This window comes from Morone saxatilis, unplaced genomic scaffold (genome assembly GCF_004916995.1).
Source record: "Morone saxatilis isolate NCDOM2014 unplaced genomic scaffold, NCSU_SB_2.0 Contig20, whole genome shotgun sequence".
In the NCBI taxonomy this organism is placed as follows: domain Eukaryota; kingdom Metazoa; phylum Chordata; class Actinopteri; family Moronidae; genus Morone; species Morone saxatilis.
Window position 1 is genome coordinate 17,507,971 of NW_023339763.1, and position 23,395 is coordinate 17,531,365.

At 40.2% G+C, this 23,395-nt stretch overlaps 1 protein-coding gene across 5 annotated transcripts in view; it reads left to right on the forward strand.

Moving 5' to 3' along the window:
- The window catches only part of LOC118331425 (unconventional myosin-XVIIIa-like), a 51,979-nt gene that overhangs the window by 9,540 nt on the left and 19,044 nt on the right, over positions 1–23,395 (forward strand). For all 5 annotated transcript variants that reach the window (XM_035666353.1, XM_035666356.1, XM_035666357.1 and 2 more), the window contains 21 exons: positions 119–219; positions 389–452; positions 966–1,110; positions 3,589–3,759; positions 4,606–4,696; positions 5,142–5,334; positions 7,747–7,833; positions 9,571–9,709; positions 10,549–10,708; positions 10,814–11,000; positions 11,952–12,177; positions 12,339–12,448; positions 13,607–13,672; positions 15,108–15,236; positions 19,882–20,025; positions 20,187–20,276; positions 20,422–20,541; positions 20,663–20,783; positions 22,016–22,143; positions 22,304–22,458; positions 23,272–23,395. In XM_035666353.1, coding sequence (XP_035522246.1) covers positions 119–219; positions 389–452; positions 966–1,110; positions 3,589–3,759; positions 4,606–4,696; positions 5,142–5,334; positions 7,747–7,833; positions 9,571–9,709; positions 10,549–10,708; positions 10,814–11,000; positions 11,952–12,177; positions 12,339–12,448; positions 13,607–13,672; positions 15,108–15,236; positions 19,882–20,025; positions 20,187–20,276; positions 20,422–20,541; positions 20,663–20,783; positions 22,016–22,143; positions 22,304–22,458; positions 23,272–23,395 — 2,751 coding nt within the window. The remainder of the gene's footprint in view (positions 1–118; positions 220–388; positions 453–965; positions 1,111–3,588; positions 3,760–4,605; positions 4,697–5,141; positions 5,335–7,746; positions 7,834–9,570; positions 9,710–10,548; positions 10,709–10,813; positions 11,001–11,951; positions 12,178–12,338; positions 12,449–13,606; positions 13,673–15,107; positions 15,237–19,881; positions 20,026–20,186; positions 20,277–20,421; positions 20,542–20,662; positions 20,784–22,015; positions 22,144–22,303; positions 22,459–23,271) is intronic.

The following is a 23,395-nucleotide window of genomic DNA, read 5'->3' on the forward strand; positions in this document are numbered from 1 at the left end:
ACAAAAGTAATTTCCCCCTGGGATTATTAAAGTATTTCTGATTCTGATTCTGATTCTGATTCTATAATAAATGTTACTGTCTATCATGCTAACATCCTGTTCTTCTATGGCCTTGCAGACTATGCTTCTGGAGAAGATGAGGGTGACAAAAAGACCGGAAGGAGAGTCCACTTTTAATGTCTTTTACTACCTGATGGTTGGAGTAGACAGCTCTCTTAGGTCAGGATTAATGCTGTTATGACAATTTAGTGCACAATACACCACAGTTCTACACTGAAATAATATGTTGATATGTTGCAATGCTATGTTACTGCTACAATAGCTCTAATTATGTAGGCGTTAGTGGTGAAAGATGCTGATGTCTTCTGCGTTCTCATTTCTTCCTCAGGACTGAGCTGCACCTAAACCACTTTGCTGAAAACAATTCATTCAAAATCATGCCTCAGTCTAAGGTAAATACTACTTGTTAAAGAGAGATTGGTCTGTTTTTGAACAACCAGAAATACCTTTCATAAAGCTCTAAACGCTCAAATTATTAAATTCCATGTATTATCTTTCAAATACATGAGCCATGTAAGAAACCTACGTAACAATTTATAACTGAGTGGCCGGCCCTCTTACTGTGCATAATGCTGCTCACGTCTCATGATGGATTACAGGAAAGAACAAAACACCTGCGATACGCTGATTATTTTAGAGTCTATGTTGTCATCGCTTAAAGAAGCATTAAATAACCATCGGCTTTTATCAACTGTCAGCAGCCGTGACACTGAAGCAACATCAACAGTCTTTTGCACAATATGTGGTGGCCTATACAAATCATACTTAATCACTGATATCTACAGATATGCTGAACCATTGCAGATATAGTCCGTTTTTAGTCCATATTTGAATTTATAATCTTGGAATGTTTATCGTTAATAGTGCAAAAAGGGTTTTATTTGTACCTATGTGCTATCTGCCAGACTGAGGATAAGCAGCGGGCCTCACAGCAGTTTTCCAAGCTGCAGGCAGCTATGAAGGTTCTGGGGATCAGCAGTGATGAGCAGAGGGCCTTTTGGCTCATCCTTGGGGCCATCTACCATCTTGGGGCTGCAGGAGCTACTAAGGGTAAGATGGCTCACTGAATGGTTTTTTCATTCTGTAGATGCATGACTTACTCATATGGTTAATGCTAAACCTAATATAGCACATACCAGTAACAAAGATGCAAAGGATCCTTCTTAATCTGTACACCCTACAGTACATGATGAAAAAGTTAGCCAAAGTCATTTTGATAGCACTGTAATCTCAGAAATGTCAAGCCTGCATTATCTCACTGTATGTAACATCTTGAGTGTGATGCAAGACAGTTGTAATCCAGAGAACTGAATTATGCATTTGCACTTTAAAAGATGTTGCACACTACACAGGTTGTTAAATTGCTGTACGGCGCTGACCTAAAGCTCAAAAATTTTTAAAAAGTGGGTGATTATATCAGTATTAGTATACAGAGCAGTTTCTGCTTTAGGACTGATAACCATATGGAAACTGATTGAAATCATTTGAGACTCCTTGCCACAGAATTATCCTGCCGACTGTGGTCTTCATAGTTTGGGTTTATTAGTCATACAGCAGGGGAAGTGATACATTGTATTTGATCTATTCAATCCGAACCTCTGTCAGGCTGAATGATCATATTAAATAAACTTAAATAAACAGAGCACTGTTTGTGCTACAGCAGCTGCGACTACTGACAGACTACTGGAGTTTAATTTTCAGGAAACACAGAACAGAAAAACATCAATCTGATTTTGGTCAAGTCTTGACAAACATTTGATCTTGTCATAAGAATGCATCAGAGGGCCTCTTAAACATGAGTATTTGTTCCTGTCTTTGAAGCTATTTGTATGATGACACCTAATGTAAGAGAGTTTGATTGTTTGTTTTTGCTCTAATAGATCTGCCTCCCACAGCATTTGACTTCCATTTTAAAATTAGATATCTGCCATCTGAAAAGGTAGAGTCTGTCAAAATGAGTTTTTATTACCGGTGACTATTAGTTCCTTTTTGTTCTTGTGTAGTATGAAAGGCCCTTGCTTAAAAACAGTGACGGTATGCTGGATGGAATTATCTATGTTTTTATACAATATACAACATACAAATCACAAGGATGGATAGTAGCAGTGCCTCTGCATTTTGTGTTTTTGATATGTTTGTTCACTCTTCACTCTCTGTCTTCACTGCACTTTGCCAGTCACTTATGCAGAATTGCTTGCCAAATTATTTTCAGTTATCCCCTCCAGCTGGCTGCCAGTCTTTTTGATGGCAGTTTAACACCATCCAGGAACAGTTTTAAAATGATTTTTTAAGCAATGAATATCATCCCACATAGATTCTGCTATTGGGAATTCAGACACTAAACAACACTTTGTTCTGATCTGCTAATTACAGGGTGACTTACAGACTTAGGACTGCTGTCCCTTGTTAAACCCACAGTGGGTCTAATGAAGAAAACAATGCATGATTGGATCAAAGTTATGAGTTGACATATTGAATATATTAATGAAAATACTGTAATCATACTATAATTAAAAAAAGACTTACCTAGTTAACCCAGTTTGTATTCTGACTATCATACACAAACTGTATAAAATACCATATGTTCATTTGCAGTGCAGCTTCATTGTGTAACACAAGAGGGCAGCACTGATCTCTAGTCCACCAAAACGAATTAAAGGGACCGCATGAAATCTACTTGCTTTTCTCTGTATGCTGTAACTGTCGACACTTATATCTAATAAGTGTAGATAGAAAAAAGGCCTACCACACTGTGAGTCGGCGTGCTTTTTAACAGCAAATATTGCACATGTCGTTTTTTATCTTTTAGTCATACACTCCCTAATGTTTGACTCAGTAATATTCAGATAAATCTGCAAACTCAGTTTCCTTCTTTTATGTGTTTTACTGGAATTGTAATAACTTTGGTGGCAAATATCTATCAAAGCAAATATTGAAATGTCTTTACTTGTCTTTACAACCATTCTGCTTATCATCAGGAAAAGTGTGCAGGGCTTCTGCAGCGCTGATGAAACAGATAGAGCCCACTACTCTCTGTGGGAAATCCCCCAGTTTCTCTCTTTAGTCTTAGAAGATATCACTTCATGGTGGATTAAAACTGAAGTTTGCGCTCATATCGGCGTGTTTCCATCACACAGCCACTAGATTAAAGAGAAACTTGTGTTTCCCAACAGAGGTCTTTATGTAAATAAATTAATTGTGTCCCCTAATGATAAGTTTTGCTTTAATTCCCAAGACGATAAAAGGGGCAATTATCACTTCAACTTCACAGACTTTTTTGAACATGAAACAGTAGTTGTTGAAGCTTGTGGATGTGTCTGTTCTTCAAATGTATTTAAATGTATTCAAGACACCAACATTTTGGGCATGCTTTTAGTGCATGTTCTCACCAGCTGTGTCAGTGTCAGCCTGACCAGAGACTTAATCCTACCCTGTCAGAGACAGGATTGACACAAAGCTACCAGGCTAGCCATGTGCCTGGAGTGGCTGGCAGAAGGGCTAATGGAAGCTTTCATGCACGTGTCTCAGCTGGCAGGAAACAATTTGCACGTCATGAGTGGGCCCAGAAGGCAGCCTACCTGCTGGGCTGCACCCTGGAGGAACTCTCCTCCTCCATCTTCAAGCACCAGGCCAAGGGCACCCTGCCCAGATCCAGCTCCGTCCGCCAGGCTGCTGAGGAAAATGGCACAGCAGATGCAGGTACTCCACAGACCACATTTACCAACAGACCCCCACCCCCCGTTCTCTTTGTCACTCTCGCTCTGTTTTCACACACACATCCACTCACGCAGACGCCCCTGCTCATCACCTGAGGGAAATTGCATGCTGTGGAGAAAGTAAAGCTTATCTTAGTAATGAATACCACAGCTTTACAATGGCTATTGACAGATAAGTAGACACACTATGTCGGGACAAGCAATTTTGGATCTACTCTTCGTTCATTGTCCTTGAAATCATAATTGCCTCACATTGATTTTTCACATATGCATGTCCTCTGACTTCCATCAAGACTGCAGCACACTTTGAAGGGCATGAGGGTACAGTTAAAAGTCTGTCACAGCAGGGATGGACAGAATTCACCTCTGTTTTACCTTTCCTGTATCTCCTCTCGCACATAAACATGCAGTCATAGATGTGTTTGCACACATGAAAATACCCCTAGGTGCCACGAATCCACTATTTTGTGTGACAGTAGAAGGAATTAGGAGAGCTTAACAGGTGGCCATTGCCGCTAGGCACAGACATGAGTGTGCACTGTTTGATCTGACCAATTCTGAAACACCTGAGTCCCAAATGACGCCGCTTTACAGAGACAATTTCAGACCCAGTTTGAATACTTTATGCCTTTGGGCATAATATGCACAAATATCATGCTATTGTACATCCTTTTAGAGTAAAATATGGTGACCATAGTTTCATTCTAGCTTTTACTGCTCACTTCTTCTTCCAATTCAACTGCTTTTCATGCTTTTATATGTTTATGAATATATTGTTGTGAACTGGCTATTTCTGGTGTGTTCTTTGTATGGCTACTTCTCATACCAGGATCCAAAGCTACGGCTATGGAGTGTTTAGAGGCCATGGCATCTGGGCTTTACTCTGAACTCTTCACTATCCTCATTTCTTTAATAAACCGGTAAGTATTTCTGATCCAGTACTTTACTAAAGCTGCACCATATTCAATTGAAGGTGTCATGTTTCTGGCTGCACCTTTATATAATGGAAACGTGCAGATGCCTAATGCGTTTAATAGATACATTTAATTCATCTTGACATATTTGATATCTTTGAAAAATTTGGAAGCTTGAATAAAATGTTACTTTTATATGATTTGGGGGGATTGAAGCAAAGCTTGCCCAGAAAATGTTGGTTTATAAGAAGCTGGTTTAACTTCAGGGCTTGGGTTCAAGTTTTAGGATAGACTTAGTTTAATGTTAAAGTTATGGATGTTTTGCAGGGAGCTAAGGTTAAAGCTAGGGGTTATATGCAGTGAACGTAATCAATAAAATGTTGCCTCAAGTATCACAGTGTAATGTGCAATGTTTGTGTGAATGTGTGTGTGTTTGCCCTGTGTGCTTCAGGGCCTTGAAATCCAGCCAGAATTCCCTGTGCTCGCTGCTCATAGTGGACACCCCAGGCTTTCAAAACCCTAGGCTGTCTAAGCGCGAGGGCAGCGCAACCTTTGAGGACCTGTGCCACAACTACACCCAAGAACGTCTCTATGCTCTCTTCTATCAGCGCACCTTCGTTCAAGAGTTGGACAGATACAAAGAGGTAAGGACATGTGAAGCGCTATGCGCCGCGCATACATGCGGCCTCATTCTCATTGTCTCTTTCTTCCTCCTACCTCTTGCTCTCTTTCTCTCTCTCCCTTTGTCTGCCGCTTTCTCTCAGATATATCAACTCCAATTGTGTATGTGTTCACACATCAGATACACTATACCTCCCACCTGTCACAAGCTGTGACAGGCCAAGTTCATGTGTTAGACCTTCTCATTAGTGATGCCAGTCTTCACCTCCTCTGCTGAGATCAAAGTAAAGTCACTCACAACTGCCTTTGGAAGACACGCCCAGCCGAACAGCAGTGGTGTTGCTCCCTGATGAAGGAACTGTTTTTCTTCTGCCCTCCTTTGATTTCTGTCTGGCAGTGCTGGACCACAATAACTGGCCATCTCTAAGCTATATAATATTTAATACATATCCTTTCATTACTATTTAATTACTAATATAAACACATTCTTTCGTTACTGTTGCCCTAACTCTTAGCTCAGTAATATCTCTCTTATTCAAAACTTGGCTGATAACACAGTGAAGTTGAGCAGAAATCCTGGTCATATTACTTTTAATACTCTGAACAAGGATCCTGGGATTTCCCACCCACATTCCCCACCCACATCCCCTTCCCGGGAGAAAGAGAATTGGAGCGATATGAAGTATTGCATAAATCTGTGTAGTGCGATTCTCTCTTGTCTGTGCATCTTGAAAATATGAGAAGCTGTGAAACTGATTGAAAACTGGGTCAAACTCATTTAAAACAGCACACAGTATCAACAATGGCAGTGACAGGCAGGTTAAACTGTGATATACACACCAGGCATGTGCTTTATATTTTTCCAATGAAATCCTGTGGGTGCTGCAACTGTGTGGATAGTTTTTGTGTTTCGTCTGCACATTGACTCCTCACAGCAGAGAACAAAAATCATTTGGGCTACTTCACATACACAGTCAACTCGAACACTGGCATCTGTCTTGGCCACACTATTAGCACTGCCAACATTTTCCCACATTTCCAGTGCAGCCTGCACTTTGTCACTGTGAGCTGCTGCATGCCCGTTTTGCTCTGGTAGAGGTAATTTAGTATATTTATTTCCACTTCTTCCCAGAAATGCTATTATCTGAAACAGTAATGAAATCTTTTAGAGTTTCCATTTACCTATAGGAAAAACAGTCTTCGTAAATGCCAAACGCTCTTGTTATTATAATAGATTTGTTGTGGCTTTTAGTTTTCTTACATCTAATATGCCATTGTTTTTTCATTTCAATATCCATAAAAATCTCGCCTGCACCTTCACTAGATATACCATGAGAAAGGAGAATCAGGATTTTAAATTACTTGGATGACTGACACCAGTGTGCATAGTTGAGTCTTGCTCTGGCCTCTTTGGTCTCATCTGGAGAACGCTCAGTACCTGGAATTACACTGCAGCTAACCATTATTTTTATTATCAATTAACAATAATTTTTTAGGCCAATCAGTTAATCTATAAAATGCCTGAAATGTTTTAGATTTTTATACATAATCATTATCATATATCAAAAAGAGAAAATAAATCCTCATATTTGAGAAGTCACTTTGCTTGAAAGATTACATGAAACGATTAATCAAAGTAGTCGCAGATTATTTTACTGTTGATAGATTAGTGGATGAATCATTGCAGCTTTGCCTGCAACCAAAACAGGAACTCAGTTCTTGCTGTCAAATTGTGGTTCCATAGTGTCCTGGGTTCCTGGAAAAGGTCCCGTGCTTGAAAAGGGACCGTAGGCTCCTCACTCAGGGAAACATGGTTACATGATGTAAAATAAGAAAAGATAAGCCTTTACTGATCCCCAAAGGGGAAATTTGGACAGAAGATAAGTTGACAATAATAAATAATAAGAGGTATATAAATGTAGGTATGAGTAAAAGTAAAAATAGACTATAGTAGCAGCAAAGCCATCAAGTCTAGTGTATGTAAACAACGTACACGTAATATATAAGTATAGTGTGATTAAGTAATAATAATTAGTGTTTGTATGTATTAATATATGTACCCCATCCCATTCAGCTGCATACTTAGAGAAGCTGTTTAATTCCTCATCATCTACATTACAATTTCATGAATATCATGCCCCTCTTGATTAAATGCATTTGTTTATGTCCATAGAAAGATATTAATCCAGGGCTCCAAGCTGCCTGGCATGCTGAAACATATGTCAATAACTGAATTGCTTTTTTAATTCAATTTTTTAAATGTGATTCCAAAATATAATCAAAGCAGATTTATTTCGTCAGTTTTTATTTATTTATTTAGTTCCGCTCTCCAAAAACAACACAATTTACATTTCCTCTACAAATGATTGTTTTCCTTTTATTTAGCATCATCACAAGTCATTAAAGAGTCTGTCAATCTGCCTGTCTTCCCTCAGGAGAACATAGAGCTGGCTCTAGATGACACAGAGTGCAGCACATCTCTGTCTGTAGCAGTGGTAGACCAAGCCTCCAGCCAAGCCCTGGTAAGTTCAGTCCTTTAATGTGTCTTCATTTCTGTCTCAAATGTCTGGATATTTTCAAGCAACCCTGTGTTAGTATAATAACTTCCCTCTGAACGTTTTCTTAGAACACCTAAGGGACTTGCATCCCTTTCATGATCTGTTTTCACATGGTAATCTCAGGGCACAACAATGAATATCATCTTTTAGCATCAGAAGTTTTCTTTGTTAAATATTGAAAGGTGTTTGGCAGAGGCTCAACAGAGAGGGTAGGAGCAGGAAAAGAAAGGTTAGAGAATTGACTTCAAGAAAGAAAATCGATGTTTGGCCTTTGCAGCCTGTGATCTGCACCATGGAAACAGAAATGGCAGAGTTTAGAGAGTCATAGATCACTTTGGTATAATTCCAATGTGTTTTGCTTTGAGTGCTTTACTTTTTAAAGGGTCCCCGCTCTAACGGGAATGTCATCAGAAGCAATGAACTGTAGTACATCACAATAAAAACCAAAGGGGAAGAAAACACTGATTCTTCAAAGTCATTTCTTAATTCAACTCTGAAGATCTGCTGATATCAAAGATTTGTTTTTCACTCAGATATTTCTTTTCTCCTGTTGTAGCTCAGATGTCCGTTATCGCAAACAGCCTTAGTAGCCATAGTTGTCATATGTCTCCTCCAAACTGTGTTGTATTTGAAGTCAGTGTAGTGTGCACTGCTGATAAAGATGTCTCCAGTGTGACAGTTTTTGGTTTACTGCCTCCAGGGTGGATTCAGGCATTAGCCATGCTAACCGAGCTGGCTACCTCAGTGCACCTCAGAGCTCATCCATGAACAATAGTAGCTTATTCAGGGTCTCTGGACGAAAAGTGCGTCATTGAAACTTAGGCGAAAGTTTCAGTACAAAAAAAATCAAATGTGCTTTTCAGTTCGTGAGGCGTATCAAAGTAAAGTTGCACTGCCCAATTAAGTCACATTTAACTCTGGTATCATACAGGGGCACAACAAAAACCTTTCCTACGCACTTATTCCATCAGCATCAGTGCTGGAGAGGTTTTTTTTTTCTTCGCTGTTGTTCACACTAATTGTAATACTAATTGTATTACTTTTTAATCCCTTATCCCCCGCCTTACTTCGTATTCATGAACCCCTTTTTGTTTCCATTTCGATTAAACGGAAAAGCTAAATTGATGGTGCCATTAGCGCAGCAACTGCTCGAGGGTGCCGAGAGCCAAAACGCTTTTGAAACTTTAATTTCTGACGCTACTATTACTATCAGGCCTGTCACAACCGGCTCATACTTGGAAAACATACAGTACAGTGCTCTACTTTTACATATATTTCCGTAGAGCAAAATATTTAAGGAAACGCCAACTATAGAGGCCAGCACTCAGCATTTGAAGGATGCTTTTCAGAATCTTTCATAATTAGCAATATATTTCTTTTTTGTACCCAGGAGGTGGATAAAGGCAGAAACATTCTCTGATTCATCAGTGTGTTAAAGCAATCTAGATGTCCTTGTGGCAAGGTGATTTGTTACTCATGTATGGGGAAGTTTTGGTAAAATAGAATCGTTTTTGTACATAATAGTAAAGACGGTCAAATTCAGGGCCTTAAGTTTATTTTGGACAATCATTTCTACTTATGTACTATCGTTCCTGAATGACTGAAGGTAAAACAGAGCATGCTGTGTCTACACTAAGATTGCGGGACCTTTAACCTCTGTGCGTGTGTGTCTATGTGTGTGTATGTGTGTTTGCTTGACAGGTACGGACAGTGCGAACAGATGAGGCACGGGGCCTGTTGTGGCTGATGGAGGAGGAGGCGCTGCAGCCTGGGGGATCAGAGGAAACCCTGTTGGGACGTCTCTTTAGCTACTACGGACCTGCTGAAGGCGAGAGTAAAGGCAAGGAGAGGACACACATACCCACACAACTCAGACATGATGCTAATACAAAGCAGGGCAAGCATTTTAGTCGATCGCCCACTATTGGTTTTTAAAGAAATGGACAGAAAAATTCTTATTTGAAAAATTCCAGTGATTTTTAAAAATAAAACAAATGATATTCATATTAAATCCAAATATAATATTACATTAACAGTGATGATGTTGCTAAACCAATAACATGGTGTAGATAAACATGCTCTGTTTGAACTTTAATCTCTGTTTTAATGGCATGAAATATTACATGCAATTTGTGATCATTTGTGAGAGAGAAACAATTCTTTACTCTCTCTTTCACAGTATTTGCCAACTCTTGCTACAGGTTTATTGATGATTGCACTCATAATAAACTGTATTGTATCATGGAGAATGGTAATAGAATTATAGTCATATTGATTTAATAGAATGTACGCAAAGCACTATCTGGAAGGTTGACCAGTAGGTTACAACTTAAATTTTTTTTTCTAGTAGAACTAATAGAAGGCCTTACAAAAAAACAACCAAAAGCTTCTCATTCATATATCCCAGATTTGAGCTTTTCTCTCTATTTTGTCACACTTTTACACACACCTTGAACAGCCAGGTTGTGAGCAGATCGTCTTTTATTATCACTGTATCAGTAAAGTTTATGCAGGTTTGTGGCAGACTGTACATACCAGAAGCAGAATTAGCTAGCTTTAAACCCTTCATGCCGACTGTATAAACATTTTCCTGAGCTCCTGAAGGAGACTGTTCATTTTGGTCATCTTGCGGCATGTGTAAAATGAGCCTCACACTACCTCTACTACCATTTACATCAGGTCACACTTTCCTCTTGAAGAGCGAAAAGGATAATCATTTCCTGCTGGGCCACAGTCACGGGACTGACTGGGTGGAGTACGACGCCTGCGGGTGGCTCAACTACGCCAAGCAGAATCCTGCCTCCACCAACGCTACAAGCCTCCTGCAGGACTCCCAGAAGTAAGCATCACGCAGGAGGAGTCTATCTTTGGGGAGCTGTTGCATGAAGTATTACTTATGTTGATTTTTATCAAACCTTCGGCTAAAGTGATGTGTCTCTTGCAGGAAGATCATCAGCTCATTGTTCATGAGCCGAGCGGCTGGAGCCACTGTTCTGTCCGGTTCCATTGCAGGCCTTGAAGGTGTTTCCCAGCTGTCCTTGCGACGGGCCACTAGCATGAGGAAGACCTTCACCACAGGGGTGGCTGCTATCAAAAAGAAGTCCTTGTGCATCCAGATAAAGCTTCAAGTGGTGAGAGGAGAGGATGGAACTGATCAATCAGTTAGAGTCTGTTTTTATGTGTTTGTTTGTTTTTGTTTTTATGCATTCAGAGCCACAAATAGGTTGGTGTGATGAGTATATCAAGTCTCTTAGTTGTGAATTTGTCTTGTAGTGTACTTTGGACCCTATAGCACTCACAAATTGCTTAATGCAGCTGTAAAGAAAATGGATGGGATGAAGGCCAGTATTTGGCTTGCACCCAGAGACGGATTTGAAAATTATTTTTGCCCTGGTGGTACTCTGCTATCCGAATAGTTCTGCAGCTATTTTGCTTCCAACCCTATTGCCTGACAAGATCATTGTTATTGGATGATTCTGCAAAACCCTGGATTACGTTCACATCCAAAGTTTGTTAATTCCAATGCCATACTATTTTGAAAACTCTTGCTTTCTACAACATCTACACATTGTTCTGGCAAATAAATAATAAAGATATGGTTAGAGATGTTATCCATGAGGTGTAGACTCATCCAATGTAATAACTATAATATATTAATAATACTGGGTTGTTTGTTCCCCAAACCTGGTACTTTAAAATTAAAGTAGCAACAAAAAAAACCAAATACTTTCTTAAAGCAGGAAACAACCTTTGGATGATTAAGGACATTAAATTAACATGAAAATTTGCATATTTCTCAACACAAATTGGTAAAAACTGAAGCCATTAGCCCTATATGGAAGTCCACATTAAGCTTTTACAGTATACAGTATAAAGAAACACACTTAAAGGTAGACTTTACAAATTGAGATGAAGAAATCATTTTTTATTATCTACCTTCCAGTGTTGTTGTACAGTGAATATTTAGCATTTGGTTGTTTTAAGTAAAGAAATCGAGCTATTGATTACATCTAGTGGAAGATTTTGCACTGGGTATTGGCCTGTTCCTACCGGAGTCCCTTACTGTGCTCTTACCTTTCCAGGATGCTCTACTTGATATGGTGCGGAGGTCCAGGATTCACTTTGTTCACTGCATATTGCCCAAGGCAGATGCCCTCAAGGCTCTGAGTGGATCCCTGTTCAAAGGAGGGGAATGTGAAGCTCAAGGGGAGACTGGAGATCCTGGCTTAATGCAGCTGGATGTGGCCTTGCTCCGTGCTCAGCTGCGTGGCTCCAAGCTGCTCGATTCTCTCCGGATCTACAGGCAAGGTAAGACAGCTGCTAATATCACATTCTAAGGACAGGCGTAGAAACACAGACCTCCCTGTCCAAATACAAAAAAATCTCCATTGTGTCCTTCCCAAAATATCTGTTACACTCTGCGAACATTCCCAGAAAATAATGTTGTTATTCAATACTGACCTTCACAGGTTACCCCGATCACTTGGTCTTCTCTGAGTTCCGACGACGCTTTGATGTGCTGGCACCGCACCTGACCAAGAAGCATGGGAGGAATTACATTGTGAAGGACGAGAAGAGAGTAAGTCAATCAACGAGAGAGGAAAATGTACAGCTCTGCCAGTGGGCCAAGCACAGCGAAGATTAATGTTGTGAGGAGGCAGCTTCATTACATCTGCCCCTGATTTGTCAGCAGCCAACTGACAGAGAAATAAACCCTCATTCATCAGAGCCATTGTAATGATCTAATCAACTTAACCTTATCAGTATCATGCCTGCTAAAGAGGCAGAGCAGTACTTTGGCTTAGAAAGTACTACATTTAAAGCCACAAATAACCATTCCAGTACTTATCATTTTTTTGGAATGTGTGCATTGGAAACTAGTTGCCACATTTTTTCCCCCTGTTGCCTTGACAGCATGGGTGCTTTACCTCTTTGTGGCTTTTATTTTAAATTTATGAACAATAAACAAAACAAAAAAACCTTTAGAAGAAATTGTGAGTTTTGTTAAAAGTTAACTATCAGTGAGGGCGTGCTGTGCATTGGTGAGAGGAACTGGTTTTGTGCAGTGGGGAGAAAAAGAATACAAAAGTTTGTTTCTAGAGTGAAATGAGAGAGAGAGTGAAAGAATGGGGTTAAGGGAGAGAAAAGCTCTTTTCCCCTGTGTCTCCACACTGGGGCTGAGTTTCTGTGGAAACACTAGCAAACAAGAGCCCCTCAGTACTTGTGGCAAACCTCTCCTGGTGTAATCTAGATGTGGTCTTTCATGCTGCAGGCTCAAGTAGAGAGAAGAGACTGAGACAACAATACACCTACAGTATGCACAGGCTGGTAGATGGTCAGGGAGAGGCCCCAGGCTGGCTGATGGTGTACCTACAGTATGCATAGGCATTATATGTTCAAAGCTGCAAGAGAGCCAAGACCACTAGGGGGTCATGAGGAATAAGCCAGGAGCAGGTGGATTCTGGGTGGACTAGTAATTGGTTTGTAGTAGGGGGATGGGAGCTTCTGAAGAGCCAAACTTTTCCCTGTGCTTACTGACTTACTTCCAAAACAAAATCCAGCCGGGAATGGATGTGATAGAAGAGCGGAAACTGCACTGTACCATTAGTTCAGCATGGCAACTTAGAGGAACTGCGGACTACTGAAGTGTTGCTGTGTCAGTAGAAGTTCCCACTGGATCCAGCAGTTGAAAGACTTAAGTGTGTGTATGTTTGTGTACATGTGTGCCTTTACCCAGGCCGTGGAGGAGCTACTGGAGTCCTTGGATTTGGAGAAGAGCAGTTACCACATGGGTCTGAGTAGGGTGAGTAATGCCAGCACACTTAAACAAATGAACAGCTTTAAAATGACTGAAAAAACCTTTGCTGTGAATCGCTGCCAGTTTCACTCCTCTGAGCACAGAGCTGCAGTACATGGCTCTTTTTATCCTTGTATTTATTTATTTATTTTAAAGACACTTGCTGTCTGGGGGAGTGTGTCTTTCACTACACCTGTCCCTCTTTGAGGTTTGCTTGCCATCCTTTTTTGGACAGTTGCCAAGCCTCACCTTTTCTTCCACTCTTTTAGCCAGTGGCTACACGAGAGGCATGTCTCCACCCTGCCCGACTGTGCAACCGTAATTCCCTCTTTCTCTTCAGGTCATTAGAGCAAATTCTCGCAACTGATGGCCCTCTTTGTTTTTCACCACGACCGTTGTAAAGTAATCACAGTAAACACTGTCTGGCACACTGAGGTCTAATCCTATCAGCCGGAAAAGTGGCCATCAGCCAAGAAGGAAATCAAAGGAAACAATAATGTACAAAAAACGTGGAACTTTTGCACCTAGATATGTGCCCTTTTAAAACACATGACACAAGACTGGTTTGGAGGCAGCTTCACATGGCACCACACTTTGGAGTGTGAAATGGGCTTAGAAGTAGACAAGCACAGTTGGCCATTCACAAAGCATTCCAGTGGCTTCCTTAGCAACCTGCCTCACTTGCATGCAAATTACACCAGCCCCAAATAACCTTACAGCAACCTGCCATTAGAGATAGCCACATGTCTAAAAACAACATTGCTGCATACATTTTAGAGCGTAACACATGCATCTGACGGTGACGAACGCTTCTGCTCAAGCCTGAGTAAGCAGTATTAAAAGCAAGGTTTATTGATGTCACTGAATGTGGTCCCTGCTCCCCTTTTGCAGACTCCCATACTGGAGCTGCTCCATCATTTCCATCTTCTGCTTTGTTAACAGATCACATATGGGTTTGGTAATTTATAAAGCGCTGGGACTTGTGTAGAGAGACCTTGGGTGGAGACAGTCCATCGCCCATCCATTTTAATAGCCTACTGCCATCATATCTGGAATGCATTCACAGCACCTAATCCCTCTGAAGTATAGGCAGGCCGTGACGTGATCTGCTTTCCATTGCCTGTTTACTCGTGTTTTACCTTTGGCCTAGATTAGATACAGACAAGGCTGATTGTCCGAGATAATAACTTAATCACAGCTTTCTCACTTAGATAAGGCTCACTTGTCCATGGATTACACTGCTTCTTATTGATTTGCTGCTTCCGTGCACTTACTGACTTTTTAACTCAGTTTTGTTTTCATTTTACTCTTGTACTTCACACCAAAGGCTGGTTTCTAAATCTATTGTCCCCCCTGGCTAAAATAGACATTACATGATGTCTCAATAATTGTATCTTTTTCTAATACATTAATTTGATGTTATGTGTGTGTTTTGCTGTAGTTATTCTTCAGAGCTGGCACCTTGGCCAAGCTGGAGGAACAGAGGGATGAGCAGACCAAGCGTAATCTAACCCTGTTCCAAGCTGCCTGTAGAGGCTACCTGGCACGGCAAGCCTTCAAGAAGAGAAAGGTAGGCAAGATGTCACACTGAGAACGGATTCACTTTATTATATTAAAAGACACAGGTTACAAATGTTTAAATAAATGTGATACTTTTCTGAAATCAAACAAAGTAAGTATCAAGGTCCATTTTGTTGCTTAGCTGTTTTTTTTTAATAAAGTAGATGAAGAATAAGGGGCCTTGTTGCCTAGGAGTCCACCAGGAGTTGAGAGTTCCTCGCTCAGAGCTAATTTTATTGCCTGTTTGCTCTGCTCTTGGGGTAGATCTAACCAGCTCTGCTGTAAATCTTCAACTAATTATAAATGTGTTCTCTAAATCTATTGCCCTTACCACACTCTCTCTTGTACTGTAATCCATCCAATCAGCTCCCCCAGGGGGATATTTGATAGTGACATGTCCATTTATGTTGCATTTTATCAAACCGCTCCCCTTAAATGAAGCCTTATCAGACGTGCTGCTGACTCACACACCCATCTGCTCCACCCATCTTCCATTTTTCTCCCAGCATGTGATGGGTCCATCTCACTGGACCTCATACATGTCCGCTTGTGATGTATGGAACCCCGCAGTCCTTCTCCCTCTCTGTGATTACTATTTAAGTGAATGTGCCGCTTCAGCTGGCTAGTGATGAACCAGCAGAAACAGAATCAACACTGCTACTCTCCATCCTGTATGACATGCTGTTAGTGAGTAGATATGTTGTTCACTTGTGTATGATGCCAGTGAAACCATTAAATTGACGTCTTTGTAATAAGGTAAATCAATATGACCTTTTATATTACTGGACTTCCAGCTCTCTTCAGTTGTTACTGTTTTTACTATAAGAGTTTGAGTAATGGATTTTGGTTGAAAATGGGGAAGCAAGAGAGGCCAATTTATTTTCTCTGTTAAGTTCAAAGGTCATTATTCACACAAAGAAGCAGGCTAAGAGCTTAGTGCTTCATAATCTGCTTAAACTTGAAGAAATTCAAAATTGCTAGGCAACCGTGCAATTACAAAATCCATTAGCAAAGAAGTATTTTTTCCCTCTGCCCCCATATGTCCCCTATCTTTTGCATATGTATCTATAATAGAAAGATACGTCTTGATTTTTGTTTTATCTTATTGTACCTTTATTGCTTAAAAACTCAATTCAGGTTGGAATAAGCAAAGATGCAACATGCAATTATGAATGTGATCAGAACGACCCCAGATTCTATCAACTCAGGGCTATACAATGATCCAGTATTGCGGCTTATTTAAACTGTGCACATAATTATGTACATTACAAGGTTACAAGGTAGATTTAACAACACAGTGTTGTATAATGAGATTAAGTTCTGTTTCTGCTACTCACAGTCAAACCCAGATTCATAATTCAATAAAATCAATTCAATTTAATGTATTTTTTCATCCCCAGCAGGAAAAGTGTGAAATTAAAAAGTGCAGTCGGAAACAAGGGGAAAGAACCAGCCTGTCTCTGTGTGTGTCGGGCAAGAACCAGTGTCGATTTTACACTGCGGTTTTTGTATGGATTAAACAAACAAGGTATAGCAAGCTTTACAAGCACTGGTAGGCAGTTTTGTTACCTTTGGAGAGAGCCAGGCTAGATATTTCTCCCTGTTTGCAGTCTATGAGCTAAGCTACTGTAGCCTTATATTTCATGGATAGACATGAGAGTGAACGTACTTCAGTTACAAATTGAAGGGATTCTCTCTGAGCAAAAAATGTCCCCTCATGAAATTATAAATCAGGCCTTTTAGTCATTCCCACAGTTCAGTCAAAATAACTTTTAACAGAGGCTGACGGATAAGATATTTGGTTAAAAAAGCCATTCAGGCTGAGCTCTTTTGCTTCTAAACATTTAGTACTATGACTTCTCTAATTAAGTGTTTTACCTCCAATATTTCCAATAATAGAATAATTTGACAGGTCATACAAAGCTTATTAGTTTTGCTTTTTTGAACTCAATTTCAAAAATCTTAAAATATAAGTCTAAGCTTTTAACAGTAGTAGTAGTCAGTAGTGTCAGATAGAGTTGGATTTATTACTATTCAACGGTTGATATACAGTATTCAACATGTATGGTCCCTTCTTGCGATGAATACCTGAAGGGTATTGAATCTCATTCTTTTTTATGTTATTCCTGATTCAATTAGTTGGCACCAGAGTAATGGAACAGAATCAGGGCTGTGGTGGATTATTGAGTGATTTCCATCTCTCCTTCTTTCTATGTAGAAGATTTACAGAGTGATGCTGTTCAATCTTAGAATAATCATGGTATAATAACATCCAATTGCGCCCTTGCTGTTACCCTGTTATCTGTTTGTAAAAATTGATTGGTCTCCATTGTCTCTAAGTATCAAGTCTTAGCAGGTACAGTAGACGATAATTTGCCTCTGGAACAGTGCGGATGAGTTTCTGGTGAAGCCTCTCAGACACTTGCTGGTTGATGTATATGGCTGTGACAGAAAGTCACAAGTTCCGTTGACTGATATTCCCTGGCATATTACCCTTGTGAATTCGTGCCAAGACCATGTGACATTAAATGACAAAACCACAATTTTTCTTGTTTTTTTCCCCCCTCTTTCAACTGTCTCCTCAAGGGGACAACCTGACATTTTAAATGTCTGTTATTTTGCCTCAGCAGGCACTTACCGCATTGGGAGTTTTGTCCTTCAGGTACCCTACAAATGTTTTTTTTTAGCTATTTGCATTGAAATCTGTGTAAAGCTAGCTTTAGCCCAGTAATACCATACATATTCATTTGAACCTTTTCCCTTCAGTGTAGCAGTGCTCACTGAATGTTAAGATATACCTTTATCAGACAGGGGATTCTACAGGATATCTCATTCATTTCAAACATGCAATCCCAGTTCCATATTGAAGAAACATGAATACCCCCCACTCTAAAGGCATGGATGGGTTCTGCATTGGTATGAGGCAAATTTCTTTGTATAGTGTGAACTCATTACATTTTTTAACGCCAAGCTAAGTAACAGGTAGAATTATAGATCTTTGAAACAGGGGCGGAGCCAGACGTTGTAAACATTTGGGGCTTAGTGTAACCCCTGTGGGGGTCTGTGCTTATTTTCCCTCTGGGGAGGTTTCGTTTCCGTTAACGGCAGCTATATGCACTATTTTTCAAGCTGGTTGAGATAATAGAATGCCTACAAATCAGTATCATTTGTGAAAAAAACAGGATAGTTGCAGAGGAAAAACAACATAATATTGAGCCCTCATCCTATTTTGTATTTAATTGGTCTCCAACCATTTTGAAATCACACACAATAAATGTTGAGGATGAGTCATTTTCACTCCTGTCACCTAAAAGAGGCAAAAATTGCAGTTACATAACATAGATAGGGAAGGAATTTTTACATTACTACTTTAGTTTAACCATGCTGGAGTAGAGTTCACAGAATGAATTAGAAATGTAGTTCATGTAGTTGAAATGTCATTTGATAGTATCACAATAATGAACCAGGCTTGACAAAACAATAGGTTCCTGATTAGGCCGTACATGCAAACAGAGCTGATGCCCTTCAGCAAGGCATTATTTAATGGTGAAGAAATCCCCAGAAACTGAACATATAATGTGTTCGCTTCAGACATGGCATCAGAAGGTGCTGCAGTAATATATCCCAGCACTCAGATGTCTGCATACATAAAACACATATAAAACACATCTAACTCTAATGAAAATGACACTGAAGAAGAGAATAGGGAAAGATGTTTTTGTCTTAATCTTGGCTCACAATCCTAATTCACATTACAGCGTTTTACAGTTGTCACATCCTCTTAATGTGATATGAATACCAAAATGTTTATCCACGGTGTTCGTGTACTATAATCTTTTGTTTGTTTTCTATTCATTTTGGACTAAATATGACAAGTGAGATCTGTTTAAATCTTCCGTCAAAGATTCGCTGCATTTTGCTCCATGTTAAGGCTTTCACTGTGTGACAAATCCTAATTGGTCATAGAGAGTACCTTCAGGGCGAAATGTACCTGATGCTGAGAATTGTGTTGCTCTAATTGGGTTTGCCCATAATCTGCTGCTGCTAGAGAGCCTCATGCATAAGCAGCATGGAAAATGTGTAATACTTGGAATTAGCTGCCAACATGTTTGATTTAATTAATCAAAAATTAGCTTCCAGCCTTGGAACACACTCCGCAGAAACTCTCCAGAGGAGGCTGGCAAGTCCTGGGATAGCTGCTAGCCCATACACAGGCAATATAACCCAAGAATGAGGAATGAAATGTTTTTCAAATATTGTTCAGCGGTGCTGAGGATGATATGGTAACAGTAGATGATATTAATTCCAGTGAGTAATTAAGATTTTCCTAATTTTCTGGCTATGTTTCATGGACTTCATGGCCTCCCTATGATACCTGTGCATTACACTGCATTCAAACCATTTGTTTCCATATGCTGTGTTTACCACCGTATACTAGCAGTAAAACAATTATTATCTCCGTAATCTTGATTATGAAGCAAACATATGAAGCTTATTTGTTCATGAGATCAATTTACAAAGACAGTTCTAAGTAATTACATTAATATTACACTACCACCGACTCAATCTTTGTATCCGTGTGTGTAAACTACACGAAACACCTGCATTCTCGTATGAGTTCATCTCGGCTGACTGCTTCTCCGTATGTGTTTTAGATTCAGGATCTAGCAATCCGCTGCATCCAGAAAAACATCAACAAGAACCGTGGGGTGAAGGACTGGCCATGGTGGAAGCTCTTCACCACAGTCCAGCCCCTCATTAAGGTCCAGCTCACTGAGGAGCAGATGCGAGGCAAAGATGTGAGCAGACCTTTCTGATGTCCACTTTCAAAATGCACTACCTGCCACTGCAGCATGGAGCTTCCTGTTATTTATTTTTGATATTTCTTGTAATGCTTTATATATCACAGTTTTACCTGTATATATTACATGCAACTATATAGCTATATTCTGTGCTCCAGGAGGAGATACAGCAGCAGAAATCGAAACTGGAGAGAGTGGAGAAAGAGCGAAATGAGCTGAGACTGAACACGGATCGATTGGAGAGCAGGGTGGGTCCCTTCGCCTGTGACAGTGCATGCCGGGAGGATGGTGTTTGGGATTGGGGATAGAGTTGCACTTTTTCATTTCAGTTAAAGATTTGATTTTAGTTTTGCATTACACCCTGTGTGTGTCTCTGTGTGTGTTTGTGTCCAGATCGCAGACTTGTTGGCAGAACTGGCTGATGAGAGAAGCACTAGTGAGTCAGCGTCCCAGTTGCTGGAGACTGAGACATCAGAGAGACTGCGCCTGGAGAAGGACATGAAAGAGCTACAGGCATATATATATATTTACTGATATTAATATGCACTGTAACATCATGATATTTCAAAATTTCAGATTTTAATGTGACTGTCACACGCCTTTTCTGATTGATGTGGGAATCTGTGCATTATAGGCCAAGTTTGATGCAATGAAGAAACAGTTAGAATCACAGGAGATGGAGGTGATGGAAGCTCGGCTCATGAAAACATCAGAACTCAACGGGGAGATGGACGACGACGATGATGATGATGCTGGTTAGTTGAGTTACAAACTGCCTGTTGTCTCTTAGAGGTGACCATCCATCCATGTATTTAATTCTAAGCCCAAAATTTGACTAAGAACAAATTTGATAGATGTGACTCGCAGTGACTTCTCTCTCTCTTTGGAATCACAATCTTGGTCATCTGTGTTTTTAAACATTTGTTTTTAATTGCCTAATTAATTGTACTTTGTGTCATTGGCAGCAGCGTGCATTCACCTGCTTAATGGGCATGTCAGCTCGGGTCAGAGGCAAAACTTACTGAACCGTTCATACCGGCATTATGTGCACAGTTTGAAAAATCTCCTTTAGACTAATTGTAGCTGCGGGAATTAGTGGCTTTGTTCAACTGTTTCAGCAGGAGACATGGCACTGAGACTTGGTCACGTCTTGCATAATGCTATTAAGTATATTTTCCAAGTTTGGGATTTACCGCTAGGGGATTAAGATGTTCTATCCCAGGCATACAACTAATGCCTGTTGCTGATTGGTCTCCACCTGCTGGGTAAGAGAGCTCCCGCTGAGAGCATATTGTCCATGAGACTATTTTTTCCCCTACTTTCTCAGCCCCCCCTTCAACCCACCTCAGCAGACAAGCCATTACAGAGCATATCAGAATTCTTAGATGAATGAGAAAATAATCGTTGGGATCAGAGCCGGTGGCCCTGCAAGTTGTCATTATGCTATATATATGCTAATGAGCAGCACTGATGGAGGAGCCGGTGTTGGTATGTGAAGGAGAAATGGACAGCCTCTAAAATGATAAGGCTTGGAAATGAACCTGAACCTGTAGGTCTGCCTAGCCGCTGTTATAGTTCTGATAGCCTCTGACAGCTCCAGAATTAGGGTCGGCTAAGAACTGTGGAAAGTGCCACTTAGACATGTCCTTCTCTAACTACTATTGTGGTGTGCTCTGAATTCTTACCTCAGGTTTATTCAAGATTAGAGTTGAAACTCTAAGGCTGCTTTGTAGTTTTCTGTCGAATTTTTTGACCTCATGAGGTCAGGATTTGATGAAAGAAGTTTTATTTCCTGAAAGATTATATTATTTCAGCCCTTGAATGTGATAACCATCGCAGCCAGTACAGTACACTCCATAATCCACCGCATCCATCATTTCTAAGCTTTTGAGTCTTTTCATCTGTATACGAGGCGAGGCCTTCATTAAAGGCAGGAGACACCCAAATGTCACACAGACATTGTATGAATTGTATGTCTTTCCTCTAGGAGGTGAGTGGCGAATAAAATACAACCGAGCAATGCGTGAAATGGACTTCACCAAAAAGAAACTCCAGCAGGAGTTTGATGACAAGCTGGACACGGAGCAGCAGGGCAAAAGGCATCTTGAGAGAAGGGCAAGAAATGTTTAATATTTAACCATTTAAACTTTATTAGCACACACTTGTGGCCAGTTAGTTATATAAATGTAATAAAAATGATATGCATTAAACTGTTGTAAAATAATACCAAAAATGTGTGTTTCGTTGTGTGTGTGTATGTGTATGCACACTGCAGCTGGCTGATCTGCAGACAGATAATGAGGATGTGCAGCGCTCTGTGCAGCAGCTGAAGAAGAAGTGCCAGAAACTGACGGCCGAGCTGCAGGACACCAAGCTTCACCTGGAGGGCCTACAGAGCCGCAACCATGATCTGGAGAAGAAACAGAGGAAGTCAGTTCTTTCTTTTCTCTTTCTTTCTTTCTTTCTCTCTTTCTTTCTTTCTTTCTTTCTTTCTTTCTTTCTTTCCACACATTACAGTGAACATATTGTTCCTTTGTCCTCTCTTTGGAAGGCCGAGCGCAGACACTCTGACCAACTCAGCAGAACACTAACATTTTTCTTTAATTTGAATAGTGACTGAAATGTTCTGTAATCTGTGGAATTGCATTAGCTGAGAAAATGACTCAGACTTTAAGCACTTGAGAAGCTATCGCTGTGGCAGAATGTGATCTCTCCCCTGTGGCTAATTGAAGATGCTCTGTGGGTGAAATTATTTTCAGCTGCGCTTCAGAGAGAAAAACAGGGAATTACAGCGAGTTGACAGCATGAAACACTTAGCTGTTAAGTTCACTAACCATAAGTGTTTCTGCCCTACACAATTGAAGAAAACATTTTGCACATTATTACAACCCAATTGTAAATTGATGGCTAATAGAAGGAGATAACAGCCGAGGCTGAAATAGAGGTAGCGCTGAACTAATGTTGGGCTCTGTTTCGTGGATAGCCTCGCAAGCTCAAAAGCACCAGGAGTTAGGATTAGATATTGTGTTAGCATGCTCAATATTTTAAAATGTTATACATTTTATACAGAACTACTTTGCAACACAAAACCATGACAATTTATGATGACAAATTGACTTGATTTTTCTACCACATCTCCTGTAACCTTCGGCCTTCTGTGAACTGACACATATTAACCAGTATTATGTACAATCAACATTTTGCTGAGCTGTATCCATATGTTTGCATTTTTGTACTTTCCAGATTTGACCTGGAGCAGAACCAGGCTCAGGCTGAGGTACAAAGAGAAAGGACCATAAAGGAAAAGCTGGCTCGAGAGAAAGACTTAATGACTGGTGAGATGTTTAACCTCCACCAGCAGCTGCAG